Below are 25,048 nucleotides of genomic sequence, written 5' to 3'. Positions count from 1 at the left end.
TGTTATTTTTAGATTTTATACAATTTTTTTTTGTAACTTTTCATTGTTATTAATTGAAAGAAAGTAGATTATTTAAACAAAATGATCTTAGAAATACTTTATTCCAGGACAATGTATATATATATATATGTATATATAGAGAGAGAGAGAGAGAGAGAGTTTAGTCATAGATTATAGTATAGTGAAAGAGATAATATTCTAATTTGGTATGAAGAGAGGGTCAACATCGTGAAGCAAACTACAAACCCTATATTCTCTTTGTTCTTACCAGGTATAGCAAAATGACTTTGAAAAAAAGTACCTAAATGCACTTCAAAAAGTATCAAAATAAAATTTCAATTATAATTAAAGAACCAAATGGTATATTATCCATTAGTTGAAGTGCTATGCCATCCCATTTTGTAAAAAAATAATAAAACTCATTTTATAATTCTTGAAAGCTCAGTGCCTAAGAAAGTTATTTTGAGAAACTTTACCCTTTTTGTTTCTCCAAAACATAGGGAATAGGGGCAGACCACGTGCGCAGCCCAAATTATCAAATCATTCAGCAGAGAAAGCACAAACGGAGGTGGAGCAACAAATCCAAAGGGTTGGGCGGCCGCCGAGGACCCTCTCTCACTAAAATCTGTTAACACGAATACTTATGCAAATGGCTGCTTCATTCTCTAATCACGCCGTGTTGTCTCCTCAATTTTCAGCTTTTTCTTTAAAACCCTCAATCCACACCATATCATCTTCATCACGAGTTCAATTTCCTTCCCGAAAACCTCGTTTTTCAAAATCCTTCTCTGGGCGTTCTCCATCGAACCTTTCCTTCCCTATGAACAGGACAAAGTTTTCCAATAGGTCGACTTTCAGGCTTCTCTTTCTTCCCAGGAATCTGCTCGCACTCTAAGTTATTTTTTGGCCTAATGGGTTCATTTTTTTCCCTTGCACTATATCCACTAATTATTAATTTGTAGCATTAGATCGAGAAAATGATTTTGTAGAATTTCCTAGTTTTCATAGTAGAAGAAAATTAGCTGGAGGTGAAAATTGAATTGTTAAGTGAAGCTTGTTATTGTCTAATTGCTTGTAATAGTGATAATTTCATTAAGGAATTTTATCAGGGAAATGTACAAACATCGGGAGGCAGTTTAAAGGCCATGCTTAGAGTTTACAAGGAGGCTCTTCTAAAGGGAGATGATAGGATTGTATCAGAGATTGAGAATAGAATAAGCATTTTTGGAAAATGAGAAGAATGGGTTGGAAAAACAAGTTATGGATTTATCAGCAGAGATAACCTCCGGGAAAGAGAAGTATATCCGTCTGCAAGCTGATTTTGATAATTTTTGGAAGAGGTCGGAGAAGGAGAGACTTACGGCAAGGTCTGATGCTCAAGGAGAAGTGATTGAGAGTCTTTTTCCCATGATTGACAGTTTTGGGAGAGCCAAGCAACAAGTAAAACCGGAAACCGAGAAAGAAAAGAAGATCGATACGAGTTATCAGGGTATATACAAGCAATTTGTGGAGATCATGAGGTGTTTGCAAGTGGCCGTCGTCCCAACTGTTGGAAAGCCCTTTGATCCCTCTGTAAGTGTTTAAATGCCCCCATAATGTCTGTTTTTCTTCTTTGTTGCAAACCATTTATAGGTACATTGGAGAACATATTGCAAGTGTTGAATACTGAGATAAATTATGTACACAGACATGGTTAAGTTAATTGTGTAAGGTTTCTGAGAATATGTACTTATAGTAACCAAATCTTCAGTCAAGTAAACATTTTGGTCAATTGATGGTTTTGTCCCGTTTTTCGGATTTTTTTATTCAATTTGTATTTAATATTTTTCAAACTCCATTACTAGCCTGATTATCTTTGAGGCTTTAAGTTATCCCATTCGGAAACTATATTGCAAATTTCTGCTAATTCTGGGTACACATGATAGCTTGAAAATGTTTCGACTTGCCCCTAGAATTGAGAGGACAAGTCCATATTAGGATTTATTCTAAAATCTTGAATAAGAAGATTACAATGATCAGATGCATATACCTGTTAGCATAAGCTGGTGTTTGGAATACATTCTTGATTTTTAGGAATATTCCTTGAAGCAAAATACACATACGCCATCCATAAATGTGGTTGAACAGTAAATTTGTAGGCTTTGGAGTGATAGTCAGAGTACATTCCTTGTAAGTTTTGTTATTGATTCACTTGGTTTCCCTCTTGTCGGATACAGTTACACGAAGCCATAGCACGGGAAAAGTCTCTAGAATTCAAAGAAGGGGTAATCATCCAAGAATTCCGCCGTGGGTTTCTCCTTAGGGACCGGCTAATAAGGCCAGCGATGGTTAAAGTATCTTCAGGACCAGGTAGTAAGAAAGCAACTGCTGCCTCTGATCACAAATCTTCTGGCCAACCTACAACAGCTGGAGATGATGAGTAAGTCTAGAAAGGCATCAAATGTGAAGGCATTTGCTGTCGGATATATTTTCCATTTACTTTGGTTTTATTGTTTGTCAAATTCAATTTTCACGGGCCACATCTTGTTATTTCTGGTATTAAAAGGAGGCAATAAAACACTTGTACAGCTAAGAATATTCTTTCAGATAAGATAATTTGCCAAAGCAACATCTTTACCATTTCTTTTCTTTTGTTGGTAGTTGCGTGCCATTGGATGTGTTTGATTTCGTGTCTGCAATCATATCTGTAAATAATCACACTAATCAAGGGTTCACATTGCATTAGCACCCTCTAATCCATTTTTTGATTCCATTAATGCTTAATTAATGAGCAGATAATCAATCCAAAACTAAACATTTCAATCTCTCTTTCAAGCTAACACAACATACTGCAACAAATTAAAAATAAATAAAATACCTATTGAGAAGTGGAATTATGAGCGTTGATGCTGTTATAATATCGGAGGCTTTGATTTAACCAATGCGACGTGAACCAGAACCAACTTCTACGCCAGCATCCACGGCAAGAAAGAATCGCGAAAGTTTTGAGAGAATAATAAAGGAGAAAAACAAAAGCACAGCGAGAACCGGACGGAATAATAAAAGATGGAGATAATTCCCATAAGACAGAAATTTCAAGGAAGTCGACTTCATTGACGACGACAAAAGGTTGAGAATAAGCATTGAATTCGAATACACGAAACCTCTTTAATTTTGATTATGGGCCTGGCTTCAATTTTGGGCCGCTAACAAGCTTGAACCTAGCTGTGGTTCAGTCGACATACACGAGTTAAACCCTTCGCTTTCTGAATTGTATATTATATTTCAATTTTCCAAGGCTTCAAACACTTAACCTGGAAAAAGAAGGAAAAATATATCACCTTTTTCCAGTTTGCTTTCTCTGCTCTCGCTTCACAATTTAATCAGGCAATGCTTCCTTATTTGCGTTGTAATTACTTCAGGATGTGTTGCCGTTGTTTCTGTCGCTTATACACTTACCCTCAAGTGCTGTAAGCTGTTCTTCCCGAACCCTACAAAGTTCTCCCAAACATTTCAATTTTTTTCAGTTCAAAGGTTCCAGCTTTTTAAGGGTTTCAATGGATTTATCCAAGGTTCGATCGGGTTTGTCTTTGGGTTTTACTAAAAATTCCATTGGAGACGATTCGATTTCGCTACAAATCGACACCAGCTTTCGCAACTCATCCAACCCGGTCCAGCCCGTTCCTTTACAGTTCTTCGATGAAAAGCAAGACGGTGTCCCTTGGTTCGAGAACGTAGAGCAAAAAGACTCCAACAACGAAGATGAAGAAATTATAATTCTAGGACAATCTATGTGCCTCAAAAGACAAAGGGATTCTAAACCTGTTTCGAACCCTTGCAAACGGTTAGCTGCCGATCCCAGTCTGGAGCAACGGCGAGCAGCCATCCGTTCATGGGGAAACCAACGGCTAGAAGAGGCGGATCCAGATGTGGATGAAATTATGAAAAAGGAAAAGCAAAGGCAAATATTAGGAATTGAGCTTATTGCTTCCGAAAATTTTGTGTTCCGAGCTGTGATGGAAGCATTGGGAAGCCATTTAACGAACAAATACTCCGAAGGAATGCCTGGAGCCAGGTACTATACGGGCAACCAGTTTATAGATCAAATCGAAACCCTATGCCACGACCGTGCATTGGCAGCTTTTAATCTTGAATCCGAGAAATGGGGTGTCAATGTGCAGCCTTATTCATGTACCTCTGCGAATTTTGCTGTTTATACTGGACTTTTGTTGCCCGGTGAGCGGATCATGGGGTTGATTCACCGTCCGGAGGGCATATGAGCCATGGATGGCATATGCCGGGTGGGAAGAAAGTATCTGCTGCTTCTATATTTTTTGAGAGTTTCCTTATAAGGTGAATCCTCAAACAGGGTATATTGATTATGATAAGCTTGAGGAGAAGGCGCTTGATTATCGGCCCAAGATTCTTATTTGTGGTGGGAGTTCGTATCCTAGGGAGTGGGACTATGCCAGGTTTAGGCAGATTGCGGATAGGTGTGGAGCGGTGTTGATGTGTGATATGGCTCATATTAGTGGTCTTGTGGCAGCTCAGGTTTGAAATTTTATTGTTTTACATGGTATTAGGTTTTATGTTCCGATTCTGATATAAAATATTTGTTCTCTGAGTTGAGGTTTCTTGCAGTTTTTGGCACTGTGTTTGGTTGATTGCAATTCATTTGGATAGATATATGCCTGACTTAAGTCACATGTCTAATCTATAAAACTATTCATTGTTTTCATACCACTTAGGTTAACTTACTAAGTATAATCGCTGTTTGTAAATTCTAAAGGAGTATAACTGTTGGCCTGTCAAATATTCATGCGATTTAGGCACCACAACCTTCAATTTCATGCAACTGGACTCAACTTAAACGTACATGCTAAACATTTAAGAAATAGCAAAAAGAATCTACATCAGACTTATGCTTTAGAGAGAAAGCTTAAGCTTTATTTGGTGGAAAGCAAATTCAATTGTTGAATTTTTATTTCCAAACAACATTTGTAACTTACGGCTTATTGAAGTTGAGCGGAGGTTAAACCTGTATATTAACCTGTGCGAGATGGACTGATTTATCATCTACATTTCACAAATGGTCTGACTTTATGACCATAATGCATCATCTAATATTTTCATATCTTACCCTTCTCCTTTCTAATAACCTTGACCTTGTTAGACATGGATACTCACACATATCTTTGATTTTATGCAAATGTAAATGCTCATAGACCTTATCAGCCCTTCTAGTCAAGGAAGTATATGTTTCTTTCCTTTTTTTCCTTTTGGTTGGCTAGTAAATCATATAATTTTGATAGCTAATTTTCTAGTTGTCTTCATGCTGAATACATTTGGGGGTTCTCTGGTCATTTGAATATATATATGTTGCTAGCTCATCCTAGGTACGCATGAAATTCGAAGTTATATGCTGTTAATTTTCTACAAGGTGTTTTCCTATTCAATAGAAATTCTCAAATCTAATTTGTTTGGGTTATATGGGTACAAAATAACCAGAAGAATTTGTGTGGGTGTCGGTCTGGAACTAGTAATATTTTCCACTGAGGTTTTGGGTTGAATCTCCCACACCGAACAACAAACATGCAATCCCCCCCCCCCCACAGAGACACACAAAAAAAAAGGAAAAAAAAAACTCCCCAGGAAAAGAGTTAAAAGAAAAGAATCCCTTATCTATGCTTTAACCCTTGAAAGAAGTTTAATAGCTTTTGTAACGTAATCGTACTTCATATTGATAAAATCTTTTGATATTTTCCTTTTCATGCAAGGTAAATTTTGTGTTTTCTTTCCTCTTACTAGCACGTTCACTCCTGTCCTTCATCTATCACAGGAATGTGTCAGTCCATTCGACTACTGTGATGTTGTTACTTCAACAACTCACAAAAGTCTGCGTGGCCCAAGGGGAGGTATAATTTTTTATAGGAGGGGTGCAAAATCGAAAAAACAAGGCATGTGTCTCAGTAATGGTGATAGTAGTGGCCAGTATGATTTTGAGGAGAAGATAAACTTTTCTGTTTTTCCATCATTACAAGGGGGACCTCATAATAATCATATTGCCGCTCTTGCCATAACCTTGAAGCAAGTGGCTACACCAGAGTACAGAGCATATATGCAACAGGTGAAGAAGAATGCTCAGGCATTAGCATCTGCTCTGTTGAGAAGAAAATGCAAGTTGGTTACTGGGGTCACCGACAACCATTTGTTGCTCTGGGATCTCACTGCTCTAGGCTTGACAGGTACACTAATCTTGCCTCCTCAGTATGATAAACATTTGGAGCATATACAAGCTCAGAAAATATATGTTAACATATTAAATTTGTTTTTGGGTTGGAATTGGACTTCTTAATGGATTTTTAAAAGGGGATAGCTTATGCATATGTATTTTGTTACAATTAAAGAGTATGGATAAGTTAATTCTTAGAAATTCAGTCTAGAAAAGCTAAGAAATTAACTGTAATAATAGATTCTTGGTAGTGAAAATAGAATTTGATACTTCAGTCTTCCTGAGAATCATAAGAGAGCCAATGGCTTGTAGACCATATTTGCTGCAAGTTTTTCTTTGGTCTAAGTCTCACCAACTTGTCTACTTGGCAAGCTAAAAATTGTTTCATACTTTTTAGTTTAATCAATATGATATTCTAATAATTTTATTACCATGACAAACAACATATATGTGCAATTATTGATACACAGTGCATTTCCTTCATATTATGACCTGTGCTTCCTTAAACTTGTCCTATAAATAACTCTCACCTATTATGTTACCTAGGTAAATGCTATGAGAAAGTTTGTGAGATGTGCCACATCACGCTGAATAAAACTGCTATCTTTGGTGATAATGGTGCTATTTCTCCTGGAGGAGTCAGAATTGGTAAGGACTATTCTTGTTTTCTCTTTTGCATAAATTTCTATTGCTTTTAGACAGCTTCATAAAGGATCACAATAGATTATGCCTTATTTTATTAGGGAATCGCATTTTGCAATTATTTTAGTTGGTTGAATGATCTAATTGGGCTTATATTAATCAGTTCTTTTTAATGGGTTAATTTGTTCTATATACCCTAATAACATATTTAGAAGTGGCTAACTCATGGTAGTTTTAGAGTAGCAAGCAAGGTCATTTAAAGATGCTAATGGGTTAAAAAGAGAACATATTATGTTTTCGGTTTGTGCTTGGTTGCCGTACTAGTGCTGGTCATCTTGTTCCATTAATTTCCCAACTTTGCTAACTTTCTCTCAGGTACGCCTGCTATGACATCGAGGGGTTGTTTAGAGTCTGATTTTGAGACAATCGCCAGCTTTCTTTGCAGAGCAGCTCAGATTACAAGTGCTGTACAGAGATCATGGAAAATTGCAGAAAGATTTTCTCAAGGGTCTTCACAATAACAAAGATATTATTGATCTTCGGAACCGAGTTGAAACATTTGCTGTCCAATTTGCAAAGCCAGAATTTGATGATTGAACATTCTATGAAGATGTCTGCGTACTACTTGACACCCTTGGTAATTCAATCAATTTTGGCCATCCATGTTTTCCCATTCTATATTTGTAAATTACACGGCGTAGGTCAAAGTCACTTACGTGAATCAGTTGTCTCTCACTTGTGTGGCTCCGTAAAAGAATATAGTCATTTGTTTTCAGAACAGTATAAAAATGTTTGTGAGGTAATCATTTTATAGAACTGTAGAATGTAGATATCTTCATACCGGAAGAACCTCAGCAAGCCAACCTCAAACTTGGTACTGTAAGTTGATGTTGGTGTTCACCTGCTATTCGTTTCTGTTGTAAGGAAAACTTTTTTTTAAATATGAATATAGTGTCTCGTAAAATATTCTCATTTGATTACGAGTAACAAGAGTTGATATATCTGCTGCTCTTGTCGGATCATACTCATTGTTGGTAATGTCTGATTTGAGTAACCAGGGTGTAAAGAGGAAACAAAAGCTGAAATCTGTTTATGAAGAAAATGATTTGGGTTGCTAGAGGGGCTTGCTTTGCTCTGCTCTGGTGTTGGTGAAACAGTTAAGGGTAGCCCAAATTTCATGATTTTCCACAAGACTTTGTGCTACCACTGATGGAGACTTGTCAGGAGATATGATTAGAAGTTGGAAGCTATTCATCATTGAACTCCGTTGCTTTCAAAGTTGAAAACCCCCGAATCAGACAAGACAAAACTACATAAACAAAACCCAAGAGCAACGAAACTACCCTCTGCTTCATCTTGTATTTTCACCTCTAAAATTGACAAATGGGAAATCACTTTCAATATATTAATTACCTAGTAAATATTTATATATGTACTTCTCATACTCACCTCTCCAGTTATACATATAATTTAAGTATATAGAAGATTCTATGCCCTTTTGTTGTAGGCATTAAAATAATTTTCCTTTGGGTTTTAAGGGGGGGGGGGTGAACTGCCATCTCCAGTAGAAACAATGAATGCATGCATGATGTTTGAATAAAACAAATAAAAAAGAAAATATTTTTAGAAAGAAAGAAGAGAAGAGAAGGGTCAAACCATCCTACTTCCATCTAGTATTTTTTTATTCTTTTCCAACCATCCTACATTCTTCTTCTTTTTTATGATTTAATCCTCTCTTTTTTCTTCTACCTATGACTGCAAAAGTCCAACAGCTTCTTCCTCCCTTCAACAATCTCATCAAAGAAATCATCAAGTTGCACAACTATATTGTCAGCACCAGATCTCAACACCCCGAACCACCCTTTCAAGTTCTCCACCCTTTCCTTTATCCCTCCTCCTACTTCCGTTTCCCACTCCTCCACTCCTCCTCCGCCACAGCCACCGCCCCTCCTCTCCAGCTCCCCTCTCAACTCCTCCATTGCCAATTTTGATCTCCTGAACTCGTAGAGCAATATCCCCCCCGGCCTCCCATTCATTTGGTTGATCTCTGCCGCCACCCTTTGCTGCAATCTCGCCGTTGAGATCATAAAAGCCGATCCGAAAATTAAACAGCCTTCGTATCCTCGTAGGAAACTCGATTCCGGTCGGCAATAAACTAGTCCGTACAGCAAGATCATCAAAAGCAATGAACTCACATTCCTCATTGCGTACAGAACCCCTCGGAACCCATGGAATCCATTCAGCTTTGATTCGATCGAAACTTTCTCATCAAACCTCAACGAAAGTGGTTGGATTCTCGTTTCCATTAAAGCCCTGTTTTCCTCCTCCAATCCCACAGCTTCTCTTCGGCACCCTGAAATTGCCCGGATGACCTGTTTTCAAATAGTTTTGAAAGCCATATCAGATCATGAATTCAACGCCAAAAACTAAAAAAAATGTTAAAATGTTGTAAGGAGTGAGAATTTAAGGACCTGTCTGGAAAGCTGGTGATTGAGATGACGATGATTATCAAAAGAGGAAATGATATTGAACCCAGCAGAGTAATAATTTTCGATGCCGGAAATACCCGATTTAATAACATGACAAGCTTCCCAAAGCTTAGAACTTTCATCCATGTATTCATCGAGCCACTTATCACCAACGGGGAGATGGAGCTTTTGGACGAGGAGGAGTAGCTGGGAATGGAAAGATCGGAGAAGGGAAAGGACCCTTTGAAGGAACTGGATGGACATGAAGTTGCTAGAGAGGTAAACACGTTCGAGATCATCTATGCTGCGAGTCAAGAAGGTGTAGAATCCATTGACTGAGCTTGTTGAAGAACCATCCATTGTTGAACAACAAGGAAAAGTGGGAGAGGAGGCAAAAGAAATAGAAAGGAAGAGGAGAAGTGGGAGGAATATCTTGGAAGCTCAGGTTTCAAAGTTTGAAATGGAAAGGGATTATTGGTAGCAATGATGGGTGTTTCCTATAGAGGGGAAAGGATGATTGGTAACTTGCCATTTTCATTGTTTAATTGGCAGAAAGAAAAAAAATTGCATGGAAGAAAATAAAATTACCAAATTGGAAATTAGTTTAAAGAGAAAGATGAGAGGAAAGGTTGGCTAATGCCTTTCTTAAAGAAACGAGTTTTTCATTAACTTCCTTTGCTTTGCTTTCACAATATGTATAGGTTATCCCTTCAAAAACAATTGGTATAGGCTGTAGCTAAACATTATACATTTATCTATAAATCATATCCACCGATAGAGAAAACGGACAAGTGATATTTCTCTCTCAATCTTATAACTTGAACACTCAATGAAGTTTTTAAAATGATTTAAGTTGAATGTTTTTTTAAAAAATATAACATTAAAAGAATTTTGTTCATTCAGGAAAATCTAACAGGATAAAATACTGCAACAAAAAACCAGTGAAAATGGTTGTTCACTCAAACATGAGTAGAAGAGTGGGAGTCCAGCTCATAGTAACATGTTATGGTTTGAGAGAAAAGAAATGATTTAGGAGAAGAATTTAGACGAGAGAGAGATGATAGAGAAGAAAATTCATCATTCATTGCCTAAGCATTTTTTACACCAGAGTCTGTTAATTATTTAGTTACAAATGCCATTCAATAATTGCCAGTTGTCCCAACTATGTAACTACTTGATTCTTCTCTTTCTTTTCTTTCACAAGTACTGGGCCTTCTATCTTGGGCTTCTCCTTCAGTCTTTCCTCTTGCTCGGCCTGCTCTGTAAGTAACCCCGTGCCTCTCACATGATTGAATTCCCAATTTCTTTCTTCAATCCTTAACCCCCGATCTTCATTTCCCAATTGTTCTTCGATATTTTCTCGTCGTTCCTCTTATTCTTCTCCAATCCTGACAATACCCACCCCTCGAGACGAGCCTTGTCCCCAAGGATCGAATGCCGGAAACTGCCCTTTCAGAGTCGAGTAATCCTCCCAAGTATCGTTTTCTACAGCGAGATTCTCCCAGTGAACCAGAAGTTGAGTAACAGGTTTACTATTCCTGTTTATAATTCTTCTGGCCATAATTTTCAATGGTTTAATCTGTATTTCTCCTTCTTCATCTACTGCAGGAGGATCAGTAGCAACAATAGAGGAATCGCCTATGAACTTCTTCAATAAATTGGCATGGAAAATCGGATGCAATCGAGAGGAATCGAGTAAGTCCAAGCAATATGCGACTGCTCCTATTCTTTCCAAAATACGATAGGGACCAAAAAATTTTGCTGCTAACTTTAATTTTTTTCGCAGGACAATCGATGTCTGTTTGTAGGGCTGTAATTTCAGGTAAACTAAATCCCCAATCTCAAAGGTTCTTTCAGTTCTATTCTTATCTTCTTGCTGCTTCATTCTATTGCTTGCTATCTGCAACTGATTCTTTAGCAACTGTCTGGTAGTCTCTCTACTGCTCATCATTTTTGATATAGTATGTACTGTAGACTCAATAGGCCAAACCATAATAGGTGGTTTATACTCATATAATGCCTTAGAGCAGTATGATAAGTGGTGTTGTACCACCACTCTGCATGTGGTAACCACTTAGCCCATTGCTTAGGTTGATAGAAGGAAAGGCCACTCAAATATTGTTCTAAGCATTGATTGACTCTCTCTGTTTGTCTATCTGTTTCTGGATGGTAAGCAGTACTGAAAAATGTCTTTGTTCCCAACTGTTTCATTAACTCCCTCCAAAACACACTTGTGAATGTCTTATCTCTGTCAGAAATGGCCATTTTAGGCTGACCATATAGCTTATACACATTGTCTAGGTATATCTTAGCCACCTCTGTTGCAGAATAAGGGTGAGCTAAAGACAAAAAATGGTTGTACTTTGTAAACTTATCCAAAATCACCAAAATACAATTTTTCTTAAATGAAGTAGGTAGACCTTCAATGAAATCCATTTTAGGCTGACCATATAGCTTGAGCTCTTGAATTGTTGAAAACATTTTGATATTTCGATATAACAAATTAAGTTAAATGAATTTTAAGATTTTCCAAAAAGATTTTCTAAGTATATTTTATGTAATTATTCGAATATCAAAATATTACTTCAAATCTTTCAAATGTCATTTTTAATCCTTACTCAAGTGTAAAATTAAGTTTTAATCTTAAAATAATTTCAAAATGATTTTACAAAATATTTTGAACCATCTCAAAGCCAAAAATTACAGATTGCTCAGAGGGAACCAATTCCTCCCCAAGGGGGTACCGATTCCCCCTGAATGGTTTGGCTCCGAGAATTCCAGTATGCTTGGAGGGAACCGATTCCCCCTGTTTAACGGTCGAAATATTTGAATTTTACACTTAGGGAACCGATTCCCCTTAAGGGGTACCGATTCTCCCCACGCTCCAAACTGTTTTATTAATTGATTTCACACTAAAACGGCTATATTATCTTCATTAATGATCCCCAACATTTAGAAGTGATTCAAGGTGTATTAAAGCAAGCTTAGAAGCCATTGATCAAAAACAAGAAAACATCAAGCAACTAGAATCAAGAGAGAATCAAAGAGAAATCATCAAACCTCAAGTTTGAGCATTTCAAGCCTATTTTTCATTCAATATTCATTTTGCTTTCAAGAACACTTATTGTGCTCAATTGTATTTATTCTTGAGTGTCCTTTTATTTGTTCTAGAATTGTGCAAACAACTTACCTTGTGAGGATTTCCTTGTAGGTTTGTAAATTTGTATTGTTCTCTTTGGGAGATAGTGTTCTCAAGAATTTAGGGTATAATTCTTGAAGGTTTGTAAGGTTACTCTTTGTCCTCAAAAGAAAGACAAATTAGTGAATTTGTGGAAAATCCTTAGTGTGGATAGCTAAGGTAGTGGACGTAGACTTTGGTTGAGAAAGTCGAACCACTCTAAATCGCTGTGCAATTTCTTTCAATTTTCTGCAAAAGCTTCCACCAAAATTTTTATTGCTAATTCACCCCCCCTCTTGGCCGATTCCGTCAATCGATTAACTCAATAATTGGCATCAGAGCCTAACTCATTTGAAGGTTTAATCGCCTCTTGAGTCGATTCGGGAAGAGTTACATCGATAATCAAAGTCATCAATGGCCTCTACTTCAAACTTCGACTCCGGTCTCGATTCGATGCCCATCAACAAGCCTCCTTTCTTCAATGGGGCTAATTATGCCTATTGGAAAAATAGGATGATGTACTTCATTCAAACAAGTGACATGGGAGCATGGAATGTCGTAGAAGAATGATACTTCAAGCCTCTCACTCATCCAAGATTATGGAGTGAATGAGAGACAAAAATGTTCCAGCTCAACTCCAAAGCCATCCATATCATATTTTGTGCTCTTGGACCAGATGAATACGAAAGAGTTTCATCTTGTACAACCGCCAAAGGAATATGGGACAAACTTCAAGTCACTCATGAAGGTACCGATGAGGTAAAGAAATCTAAAATTAGTATTCTAACGCATAGCTATGAAAATTTCAGGATGAAACCAAATGAAGAAATCAAAGCTATGACGGATAGATTCTCAACGATTGTCAATTGTCTCAAATCATATGGAGAGATCATTTCAAATGAAAAGCTTGTGAGGAAGTTAGTCTACTCCCTCCCAAAATCATGGTAGTCAAAGAAGACGAAATTCATCGAGTCTAAGGATCTAACATCCTTAACTCTTGAAGAGCTAATCGGTTCACTCCTCACTCATGAAATGATGCTTGAAGAGACACCAAAGGAGAATGAGAAGAAGAAAAACATTGGAGTTGCTCTCAAATCCACAAAAAATGAGAGTGATTCGGATGCAGATGACGATGACGAGGAAATGGCATTGTTTGCCAAACGGTTCAGAAAAATGATGAGACCTTACCGAGGAAGAAAATTCAAACGAAATGAAGGCCTCAAAAATGAACCAAAAGAGAAGGACCCGATCATTTGCTATGAATGCAAAAAGCAGGGGCATGTCAAATATGATTGCCCACAACTGAAGAGAAAGGGTCAATCAAAGAATAAGCACAAGGCTCATGTGGCTACATGGAGTGATGAAGAAGGTTCCGATGAAGAGGAACAAGAAGTAGCAAACTTGTGCTTGATGGCATTCGGAGGAGATTCTAAGGTAACCTCTAACTCATCTGATTTTGATGATTTATCCTATGATGAGTTATTAGAGGAATATAATGGGTTGGCTACGGATTATGAGAAATTGTTTTTAAAATATAAAAATGATGTTTCAAAATTGAAAAATGATAATAAACTCATATCCAAAACCAACAACGATCTTGAAAGTAAAATCAAAGATTTACAAATCAAACTAGAAGAGTTTGAAAAGAAAATTTTGGATTTGCAAAATTTACTTTCAAAGGTCAATGATGATCATCAAAAGAAAATTGATGATCTTAAAACTTCTTTTGATAAAGTTGGAACAAAACGTTTTGAAAATGGAGAAAATTCAAAATCCAACTTTGTTAGAAAAAGTTTTAAAAACTACAATCATAGAGGTCCCCAAAGAACCTCTAATGGAAAAATCATTAGAAGTATATGGGTTCCTAAAGAGCTCATTACTACTAAAGATAAGGATATCCTACACAAATGGATACCTAAGGGGACTAGGATTTTGGAAACTAATGAATATGGACCCAAAAGAATTTGGGTACCAAAAATTAGAAATTAATCTATGTTTGTAGGAAAATGAGCATTGCTACAAGGCACGGGAAACAAATCCAAATTCATGGTACCTTGATAGTGGATGCTCAAGACACATGACCGGAGACAAAAACCGGTTCATTGAGCTTAACGCCAAAAATGGAGGAGAAGTGACTTTTGGTGATGATTCAAAAGGTCACATTAAAAGTATTGGTATTATTGGTAATACCTCTTCCATACAAATTAAGAATGTTTTATATGTGAATGGATTAAAGCATAATCTATTGAGTATTAGTCAATTTTGTGATAAGGGATTCAATATCATGTTTGATATTAATGGTTGTAAAGTCATTGACATTGCATCTAATCGGATTATGCTTGTTGGTCATAGAATAGGAAACATATACATGGTGCATTTAGATTCTATTGATATGACTAATTTGTGCCTAGTTGCTAAGGATGAACATGATAGTTGGTTATGGCATAGGAGACTAGGACATGCTAGTATGAGTGTTTTGCAACGGCTAACTCAAGGTGATTTAGTTCGAGGGTTGCCTAAGCTTAAATTTGATAATGATAAAATATGTGATGCTTATGCTAAAGGAAAACAAAAGCGAGTTTCTTTTAAATCCATTAATGACGTATCAACTAGTAGAGTATTACAATTGATCCATATAGATCTTTTTGGGCCAACTAGGACTACTAGCTTGGGTGGAAAACAATATGCATTTGTCTTGGTAAGTGACTATTCTAGATATACTTGGGTTCTATTCTTAAGTACTAAAGATGAAGCATTAGAAAAATTCATCACGTTTTCAAAAGTAATCCAAAATGATAAAGGTTACTCTATAACTAGTGTTAGGAGTGATCATGGCACTGAATTTGAAAATCTTGGATTTACTGAGTTTTGTAATTCTAATGGTATTAGTCACAATTTTTCAGCACGTAAAACCCCTCAACAAAATGGAGTTGTTGAGAGGAAAAATCAAACTTTAGAAGAAATGGCTAGAACCATGCTTTGTGAAAATAATTTGCCAAAATATTTTTGGGTGGAAACCACAAATACCGCTTGTTATGTTGTAAATTGGGTAATGATTAGGCCTATTTTAAAGAAAACTCCATATGAAATTTTCAAAAATAAAAAGCCTAACATTAGCTATTTTCATCCTTTTGGATGTAAATGTTTTGTTTTAAACAACGATAAAGAAAACCTTGGCAAATTTGATGCTAAAAGTGATGAAGGAATTTTTATGGGTTATTCCTTAAATTTTAAAGCTTATCGAGTATTTAATAAAAGAACTTTAGTTGTAGAAGAGTCTATACATGTTGTTTTCGATGATAATCTCCTTCCGAGGAAGGATTCTTGTGTGAATGATGATGTAGGTATTATAAATACAAATAAACTAAGACATGACGTTGAAGAATCATCATCAAAGGAAGAAACAAAAGATGAGGTAACTCATGATCCTCTTGAGAATCCAACCATTGAAGAAAGGGAAGTATCTTATCCAAGAGAGTACAATTATGTCAAGGATGGTGAGATTATATGTGATCCATCCAAAGGGGTAACAACTCGATCTTCTCTTAGAAATATTTGTAATTATGTTGCATTTATTTCATGCATAGAGCCTAAGAATATTAAAGAAACATTAAAAGATGAACATTGGATTATGGCTATGCAAGAAGAATTAAATCAATTTGAGAGAAGTAAAGTATGGACATTAGTTGAAAGTCCTAGTAATAAATCTACTTTAGGTACTAGATGGGTATTTAGGAATAAGCTTGATGAGAGTGGTAATATAGTGAGAAACAAGACTAGACTTGTTGCTCAAGGGTATACTCAAGAAGAGGGCATAGACTATGATGAAACATATGCTCCCGTAGCTAGGATGGAAGCAATTTGAATGTTATTAGTATTTGCATGTTTTCATGAATTTAAATTATATCAAATGGATGTTAAAAGTGCATTTTTAAATGGTTTTATAAAGGAAGAAGTGTATGTGAAACAACCTCCAGGTTTTGAAGATTCAAAATTTCCGGATCATGTTCTTAAATTGACAAAAGCGCTTTATGGTTTAAAACAAGCTCCTAGAGCTTGGTATGAAAGATTGTCAAATTTTTTAATTGAAAAAGGTTTTTCAAAAGGGAAGGTTGACACTACATTGTTTTTAAAGCATAAAGGTAAAGATTTATTAGTAGTTCAAATTTATGTTGATGATATAATATTTGGTTCTACTAATGATGTTCTTTGCCAAGAATTTTCTAAGCTAATGCAAAGTGAATTCGAAATGAGCATGATAGGGGAGCTCTCATTTTTCTTGGGACTCCAAATCAAGTAAAGAAAATATGGCATCTTCATCAATCAAGCTATGTACGTCAAAGATATGCTCAAAAAGTTTGGACTGGAAAATGGCAAACCTCACGACACTCCAATGAGCTCTTCAACAAAGCTTGACTTAGATGAAAGAGGTAAATGTGTAGATGTTAAATTATATAGGTCAATGATTGGCTCTTTGATTTATCTAACTGCAAGTAGACCAGACATTATGTTTAGTGTTTGCTTATGTGCTAGATTTCAATCATGTCCTAAGGAATCACATTTACTAGCTGTTAAGAGAATCTTTAGATACCTTAAGGACACTCCTAGTTTAGGACTTTGGTATCCTAGAGACTCTAGCTTTATCTTGCATGCCTTTTCTGATGCAGATTATGGAGGATGCAAATTAGATAGGAAAAGCACATCCGGTACTTGCCAATTCCTTGGAAATATGCTAATTTCTTGGTTTTCAAAGAAACAAAATTGTGTTGCATTATCTACCACTGAAGCCGAATACATTTCAGCTGGTAGTTGTTGTGCACAAGTTTTATGGATGAAACAACAACATTTTGATTATGGAATTGAAGTAGGTACCATTCCTATCAAGTGTGAAATACTAGTACTATTTGTCTCACTAAAAATCCCATCCAACACTCTAGAACTAAGCACATCGAAATAAGACATCACTCAATTAGAGATCATGTCACTAAGGAAGATGTAGTTCTAGAATTTGTTGATACTTTGCACCAATTAGCGGATATATTTACAAAACCTTTAGACAAGGAAAGATTTTGGACACTTAGGAGAGAATTAGGTTTGACCAACCTATCTTCACTTAGTGTTTAAAATAATTTTAGCACTTTTAAGACTAAATGAAAAATGCTTAATTTTTTTATTGCATTCATTGATATTAGTTAGGGGGAGTTTATGATTCTTGATGAAAATTAATTTTATGTTCAAATATAATTTAATTTGATTGTTTGAACGTGATTAATTTTCAATATATGAGTTGCCAATACCACTAGAGAAAATTAATTTAGCATTTTGTGTGTTTAAAATCGGATTTTAGCATTTTGGTGCAGAGAGAATCGATACCCCCATGAGGGAACCGATTCCCCCCTTTGAAGGGGAACCGACTCCCCCCATAGGGGAATCGATACCCCCTGGGGTTCTGGTTTTATCGGGCAGTACCCTTGGTTTTGGCTCAAAACCTCTCTTCTCTTCCACCGTTCTTCCCCTCTACTCTCTCAAATCTCTATTTTGCCTCAAATCAACGTTTTTAATCAAAATTCACTTCAAATATCATCTTCTAAACCTGCTAGCATCATTAAAATCGTGCAAACAACATCAAAATCCACTCAATCTCATCTTTCAAGGTAAATTTTTCTAAACTCTATATTTCATTGATTTTGAACATAGAAATAGTTTTAATTAGTTCTAGATAGAAATAGTGATCGGGCATTGATTGTTTAGTGATTAGAAACTAGTTACAACTAATTTCATCAAAAACACAAGAATTTTCCAAAAATTTAGAAAATTTTGAAATAAAAAAAATGTTTTTCAAATTATTGTGTTTTAATTGAATTATGTTGTTGTTATGAAAACTATACATATATTTCAAAATCTTATTTTTCAATAGTTTTCAAAAAGTTTGCACATTAGGATTGATTTAGTGAACCTTGAAATATTGAGGACTCAATTAAGTTTTGGGATTGATTGAATTGCATACATGTGTTTTCTAAATTGCAGGTTATCCATTCAATTCTGATTTCCTAAACCATGTCCAATCCTAAACGTGCTAGGTCATCATCTAGTCGCTCACACCGTCAACCAAATCCACCTCCAAATCCTCATACTATTCCTGAAATTCCAATTCCTAATCCTAATCTAGTTGATCCCAATTTAACTATCCAAAATTCATGCTTCAATCATCCTGGTCCCAGAAATCATCGCTTTTGGTATTATCAATATTTTGACTCTTATAAAATTAGAGAAGAACGTATTCCTTCTTGTCAAGCTATGTTAGATATTAATTTTAAATATCTTCCTCTTTTACAAGAGTGGAAATTCGATAAACTTTGTGACATTGAACCTATTGTTTACCATCAACTTGTTCGAATCTTTTATTCTAATGCCGAGTGTCTTAGACCTTCATGAACGTTTTCTTCACCTAATGATTTCTTGGTGGTTTCGACCATCCGGAGGTCGTTATTCTACTCTTAGAGCCTTGGATCTTTGGTGGTTACATTGTTTCGAAAACAATATTAAAATAAACCTACCTCATATCATTTTTGCTTAAATTGTTGAAACCGTAAATCTTGTTCATAACAAGAAACTCTGTTCATCTCTAGTTTACAGTTGCATTTTCAGTAATCTTTTTACTAAAGTCGGGCTTAGAGTTGGTCTAGATGCCTCCTTTCCTCTAATGAAACAAATTAATCTTCTTTCCTTAACGAGAGCGGGATGGATAAAGGATAAGGAAACCGGTGAATGGGTTCGATCGTCTGAAAATACTCCGGGAGCTAGTTCTTCACGAGCTCCACCAGAAGGTGACGATGATCCCGAGCTTCAACAATTAATGCGAGACATCGATGAAGCCAAAGATGAGCCTGAACAGCCCGAGGAGCAAGCACAACAAACTCATCAAATGCCTCCATATTTTCAATCTTTTATGGAGACATTCGATTTCCGATATGCTACCATGGATTCGCGCTTTACTTCTATAGAGTCTCATTTATCCACAATGGGAGCTCAACAATTAGAAATCCTCCGAGAGATGCGCACAAACAACGCTTCCATGAATGAACGTATTGATGCACTCTTACATGAGATGGCCGCTATGCGAGCTCGTTTTCCTCCTCCCGATCCGGATGTTTAATTCTGTGTTTAGCTTTAGAACTTTGAACTAAAAGATTATTGTTTCAACATTTTGAATATTTTGGAATGTTTGATTTTGAGGATTGTTAGACTTTGGATTTGTTGGGATGTTTAAATTTATATATTTGGTTTAGTTAAATTTATTGCATCATTTAAATCATATTAGATATATGACAAATTTTGCCATGTCACATTGTTTCTGAATATTGATTATGAAACTAATGGCTAACGTTTCTCTTGATTGTGATCTTAGCAGCTGAAACTATATATAATCAAATTGGCTATGTGATTTGAAAACCTTGTTTAAATTCTTTTAAAATGTCTTTTTGATTTAACAAAAAGGGGGAGAAGTGTGTTAAATGTTTTAAATGGGAGAAGTGTTAAAGTAAGGGGGAGTAATTTCAAAACTTGAGTTCAAAATCTTAAAATTACTAAAATGTTTTGTTATATCAAAAAGGGGGAGATTGTTGAAAACATTTTGATATTTCGATATAACAAATTAAGTTAAATGAATTTTAAGATTTTCTAAAAAGATTTTCTAAGTATATTCGATATAATTATTCGAATATCAAAATATTACTCAAAATCTTTCAAGTGTCATTTTTAATCCTTACTCAAGTGTAAAATTAAGTTTTAATCTTAAAACAATTTCAAAACGATTTTACAAAATATTTCGAACCATCTCAAAGCCAAAAATTCCAGATTGCTCAGAGGGAACCGACTCCCCCCCAAGGGGGTACCGATTCCTCCTGAATGGTTTGGCTCTAAGAATTCCAATATACTCGGAGGGAACTGATTCCCCCCAGGGGGTACCGATTCCCCCCTGTTTAACGGTCAAAATATTTGAATTTTACACTTAGGGAACCGATTCCCCTTAAGGGGTACCGATTCCCCCCACGCTCCAAATTGTTTTATTAATTGATTTTACACTAAAACGGCTATATTATCTTCATTAATGATCCCCAATGTTTAAAAGTGATTCAAGGTGTATTTAAGCAAGCTTAAAAGCCATTGATCAAAAACAAGAAAACATCAAGCAACTAGAATCAAGAGAGAATCAAAGAGAAAGCATCAAACCTCAAGTTTGAGCATTTCAAGCCTATTTTTCATTCAATATTTATTTTGCTTTCAAGAACACTTATTGTGCTCAATTGTATTTATTCTTGAGTGTTCTTTTCTTTGTTCTAGAATTGTACAAACAATCTACCTTATGAGGATTTCCTTGTAAGTTTGTAAATTTGTATTGTTCTCTTTGGGAGAGAGTGTTCTCAAGAATTTGGGGTATAATTATTGAGGGTTTGTAAGGTTACTCTTTGTCCTCAAAAGAAAGACAAATTAGTGAATTTGTGGGAAATCCTTAGTGTGGATAGCTAAGGTAGTGGACATAGACTTTGGTTGAGAAAGTCGAACCACTCTAAATCGCTGTGCAATTTCTTTCAATTTTCTACAAAAGCTTCCACCAAAATTTTTATTGCCAATTCACCCCCCTCTTGGCCGATTCCGTCAATCGATTAACTCAACATGAATGTCCTCCTTGAGGAGAGTCATGTAAGGTCTTAATAATCTTCAATCTAAGACTGCCATGATCCCCAATATAAACTCTACCACTATATCTAAGGATAGCTTTAGAATATTTCCACTTACTGTCAACTGTAGGATTAATAGTAAGAGCTGAAATCCAGTACTGAGCTAAAGTATCCTCTTGATAACTTTCTTCCACCTCTTGAACCCAAGCATGTATCAAAACAGTAGCTCTCAAAGCAAAGTAGTGAGCCCGATCCTCTCATCTTCTAGATAAGGCATCAGCAACCACATTCAACTTCCCTTTTCTATACTGTATAGTATAGTCCAACCCCAGGAGCTTTGTCAACCCTCTCTTTTGAATAGTGGTAGTCAGTTTCTGTTCTAAAAGAAACTTTAGAGGCTCATGATCAGTCTTAATAATAAAAGGTTTACTCTCCAAATAATGTCTCCATTTTGAAACAGCCAAGAGAATAACAAGGTATTCTCTTTCATATATAGATAATGCTGAATTTTTTGGACTTAGAGCTTGACTCAAATAAGCAATAGGTCTTCATTCTTGTGACAGAACAGACCCTATACCTCCAAAACTAGCATCTATATCTAAATAAAATGTTTTAGAAAAATCTGGTAAGGCCAAAACTGGAGCAGAACACATGGCTAATTTAAGATCCTCAAAAGCTTTATAAGCAGCATCAGTCCACTGAAATCCATCCTTTTTCAACAACTGTGTCAAAGGCCTACTAATAATGCCATAATTTCTGATAAATCTCCTGTAATATCCAGTTAGGCCTAGAAATCCTCTTAAAGATTTAAGAGTTTTAGGCTTAGGCCAATTTTGCATAGCCTCTACCTTGCTAGGTCAGTAGATACCCCTGCAGCAGAAATAATATGGCCAAGATACTCCACTTGATTCTGTCCAAAGAAACACTTGGATAATTTTGCAAATAACTGATTCACCTTCAACACCTCCAAAACCAGCTGTAAGTGTTCAATGTGATCTTGCATACTGCTGCTGTATACCAATATATCATCAAAGAAAACTGAAACAAATTTTCTGAGGAAAGAATTGAATAATTCATTCATAAATGCCTGAAATGTAGCAGGAGCATTAGTAAGACCAAAAGGCATTACCTTGAACTCATAATGACCTTGATGAGTTCTAAAGGTTGTCTTGTAAATATCTTCAGGTTTAATTATGATATGCCAATAACCTAACCTCAAATCAAATTTTGAAAAGTAGACTGCCCCATGTAACTTGTCCAACAAATCTTCCACTATAGGAATAGGAAATTTGTCTTTGATGGTCATACTATTTAATTCTCTGTAATCCACACAAAATCTCAAAGTTTCATACTTCTTTTTTAATAAGAAGGCAAGGAGATGCAAATGGGCTCTTACTAGGTTGAATGAAAGAAGAAGAAAGCATAGTAGCTATCTGTTTTTCCACTTCAGCCTTTTGATTATAAGGAAATCTGTAAGGCCTTAAGTTGACAGGTGTAGCAGTAGATTTGAGTTGAATAGCATGGTCATGACTTCTCTGAGGAGGTAGCCCTTTAGGTTCAGCAAAAACTGATCTGTACTGTTCCAACACATGTTGAATTTCAGTAGGAATAACAGTAGAATTCTCTTCCATATTCAATAAAACAACATGACCCAAAATATCTGAATCCCAAGCAGACATTTTAAGTAGTGTAGCTCCAGAAATTTGTAGTAATTCATTAGAGGGTTGTTGACCTTGAATACAAATATGATCCCCTTGATGGTCAAAGCTTAAGGTCATGTTGTTGAAGTCCATTAGTATTGGACTGAATAGTTTCATCCAATCAACTCCCAAGACCATGTCACTTCCTCCCAATTTAAGCAGCCTAAAATCATGTAAAAAAGTATGGCCCTGCATTTGCCATTCTACCTTATTGCACTGAGCATAACTGAATAATTTCTGGCCATTAGCCATAGTGATAGCCAGAGGATTAGGGGTAGTAACCTGTATACCAGCATCAGCCCATTTAGGGGTCAAAAAGCTATGTGTGATGCCACTATCAATTAAGATAATCAGGGGTTTCCCTTGAATAGTACCTTGAATTCTCAAAGTATTATGGCCAATACAACTGGTAATGGCATTCATAGAAATTTCTAGATTTTCTTCTTCTGACTGCTGAATCTGCTCTGTATCAGTGGCACTAATTTCCACAGGAAAATTATCACTCTCTTCAGTCATCATATTTAACTGCCTATTTTTACACTGACGGCCTGGTAAATATTTCTCTCCACATTTGAAACAAAGATTATTTTGCCTTCTATAATCCATAAGATTCTGTTTTGGATTTGATGATGAAGTAGGCTTTATAGACATTGGCAAAGCAGGTGTCTTAGATATAGATAAGGGGTTTGGGTAGGGTGGGCTTTTAAAAGAAGGCCTTAATCTTTTATTTTCAAACTCCACAGAAAGTTCATAAAGCTTGGCCTGTTTGCATGCTTCAAACAAGTTCCTAGGATCCAAAGCCTTGACCCTATGCTTAATATCATCTCGTAGACCACTAATAAAAAGTGATACAAAGAACTCCTCAGTTAAGGTAGGATTCTGCAATAACATATAGGGCTGTAACTCCTCAAATTTTTCCTGATAATCTTCCACTGACCCCTTTTGAGTCAATTTAGTGAACTCTTCAACAATATCACAGAAAGATCTATCACTGAATTTGTGACAGATATCAGCTTCAAAATCATGCCATGTTACATGGTGCTTTTGCATTATATACCCATCAAACCATATTTCTGCTTTGCCTGTCAAATACATAGTAGCTACCTCTACTCTTTGCTTAACAGAAACACTACAAATAGAGAAATATTTCAAGCATTTTTGAATCTATCCCCTAAGATTAACCCCATCAAAAATGATAGTTCTATCTTAGGTCTGTGCCACATAGTTCCTAAATTGTTAAGTGAACCCCCTGACCCCTTTTTTCAGCTTCCAGTCCAAACAGATTAGGTCTAGAGTCATTGTTTTCACCCACTTGATTTTCAGGCCTAAAATTGTTCTTAAGAGCTAAACAAGCATCAGGTTTAGTCTTTAATATCCCAGGTTCATCCGGTTTATATGTAAATCTAGACTTGTCATTCACCACAGTCACCAAAACAATATTTTTGTCCTTATTTTTAGAAGTATCAGGAGATTGTACATGTTCATCAGTAGAATGCTCCTGCTCCTCATTCCTGCCTGTCAGAATCTTTAATAGTTCTTCCACATAACCCTGATTAGTGGCCATTCTGGACTCCAATGCAGTGATTCTATTTTCTTGAGTCTCCCACCATTTAGGTGGATTAGTTTCATCTTGCCCCTTCTTCACCAATGCAGCTAAGTCTTCAATCTGTTTTTGGATCCCAGATAAATCAGTTTCCGCCATAGATTGGTTCTTCTTTGTCATGCCCACCAGAAATTTTTTCCAGAATTGAAGCTCTGAATACCAATTGTTATGGTTTGAGAGAAAATAAAGGATTTAGGAGAAGAATTTAGATGAGAGAGAGATGATAGAGAAGAAAATTCATCATTCATTGCCTAAGCATTTTTTACACCAGAGTCTGTTAATTATTTAGTTACAAATGCCATTCAGTAATTGACAGCTGTCCCAACTATGTAATTACTTGATTCTTCTCTTTCTTTTCTTTCATAGGTACTGGGCCTTCTGTCTTAGGCTTCTCCTTCAGTCTTTCCTCTTGCTCAGCCTGCTCTGTAAGTAACCCCGTACCTCTCACATGATTGAATTCTCAATTTCTTTCTTCAATCCCTAACCCCCGATCTTCATTTCCCAATTGTTCTTCGATATTTTCTCGTCGTTCCTCTTCTTCTTCTCCAATCCTAACATAACAGTG

The 25,048-nt window shown here is 36.1% G+C and overlaps 2 protein-coding genes and 1 pseudogene across 2 annotated transcripts; 2 read left to right on the top strand and 1 right to left on the bottom strand.

The window, feature by feature from the left end:
- Nucleotides 1-536: 536 nt before the first annotated feature.
- On the top strand, nucleotides 537-2,599 carry LOC120216933 (protein GrpE-like). Its single transcript, XM_039214207.1, is given in 3 exon segments — nucleotides 537-1,217; nucleotides 1,219-1,572; nucleotides 2,217-2,599. Coding segments are annotated over 3 exon segments (633 nt in total). The 5' UTR covers nucleotides 537-1,145; the 3' UTR covers nucleotides 2,424-2,599.
- A 737-nt stretch (nucleotides 2,600-3,336) lies between these two features.
- Nucleotides 3,337-7,700, top strand: LOC120216931 (annotated as a pseudogene).
- An 837-nt stretch (nucleotides 7,701-8,537) lies between these two features.
- On the bottom strand, nucleotides 8,538-9,803 carry LOC120216932. The gene is made up of 2 exons (XM_039214206.1): nucleotides 9,325-9,803; nucleotides 8,538-9,225 (listed from the first exon to the last, which is right to left on the bottom strand). Exons 1-2 carry the CDS (start codon nucleotides 9,679-9,681, stop codon nucleotides 8,599-8,601), a joined length of 984 nt encoding a protein of 327 aa, XP_039070137.1. The 5' UTR covers nucleotides 9,682-9,803; the 3' UTR covers nucleotides 8,538-8,598.
- Between the last annotated feature and the right edge of the window lie 15,245 nt (nucleotides 9,804-25,048).

Source organism: Hibiscus syriacus, unplaced genomic scaffold (genome assembly GCF_006381635.1).
Source record: "Hibiscus syriacus cultivar Baekdansim isolate YM2019G1 unplaced genomic scaffold, ASM638163v2 tig00110174_pilon, whole genome shotgun sequence".
Lineage (NCBI taxonomy): Eukaryota > Viridiplantae > Streptophyta > Magnoliopsida > Malvales > Malvaceae > Hibiscus > Hibiscus syriacus.
Note: the sequence above shows the minus strand (reverse complement) of the source record. Positions and strands in the feature narration are given on the sequence as shown.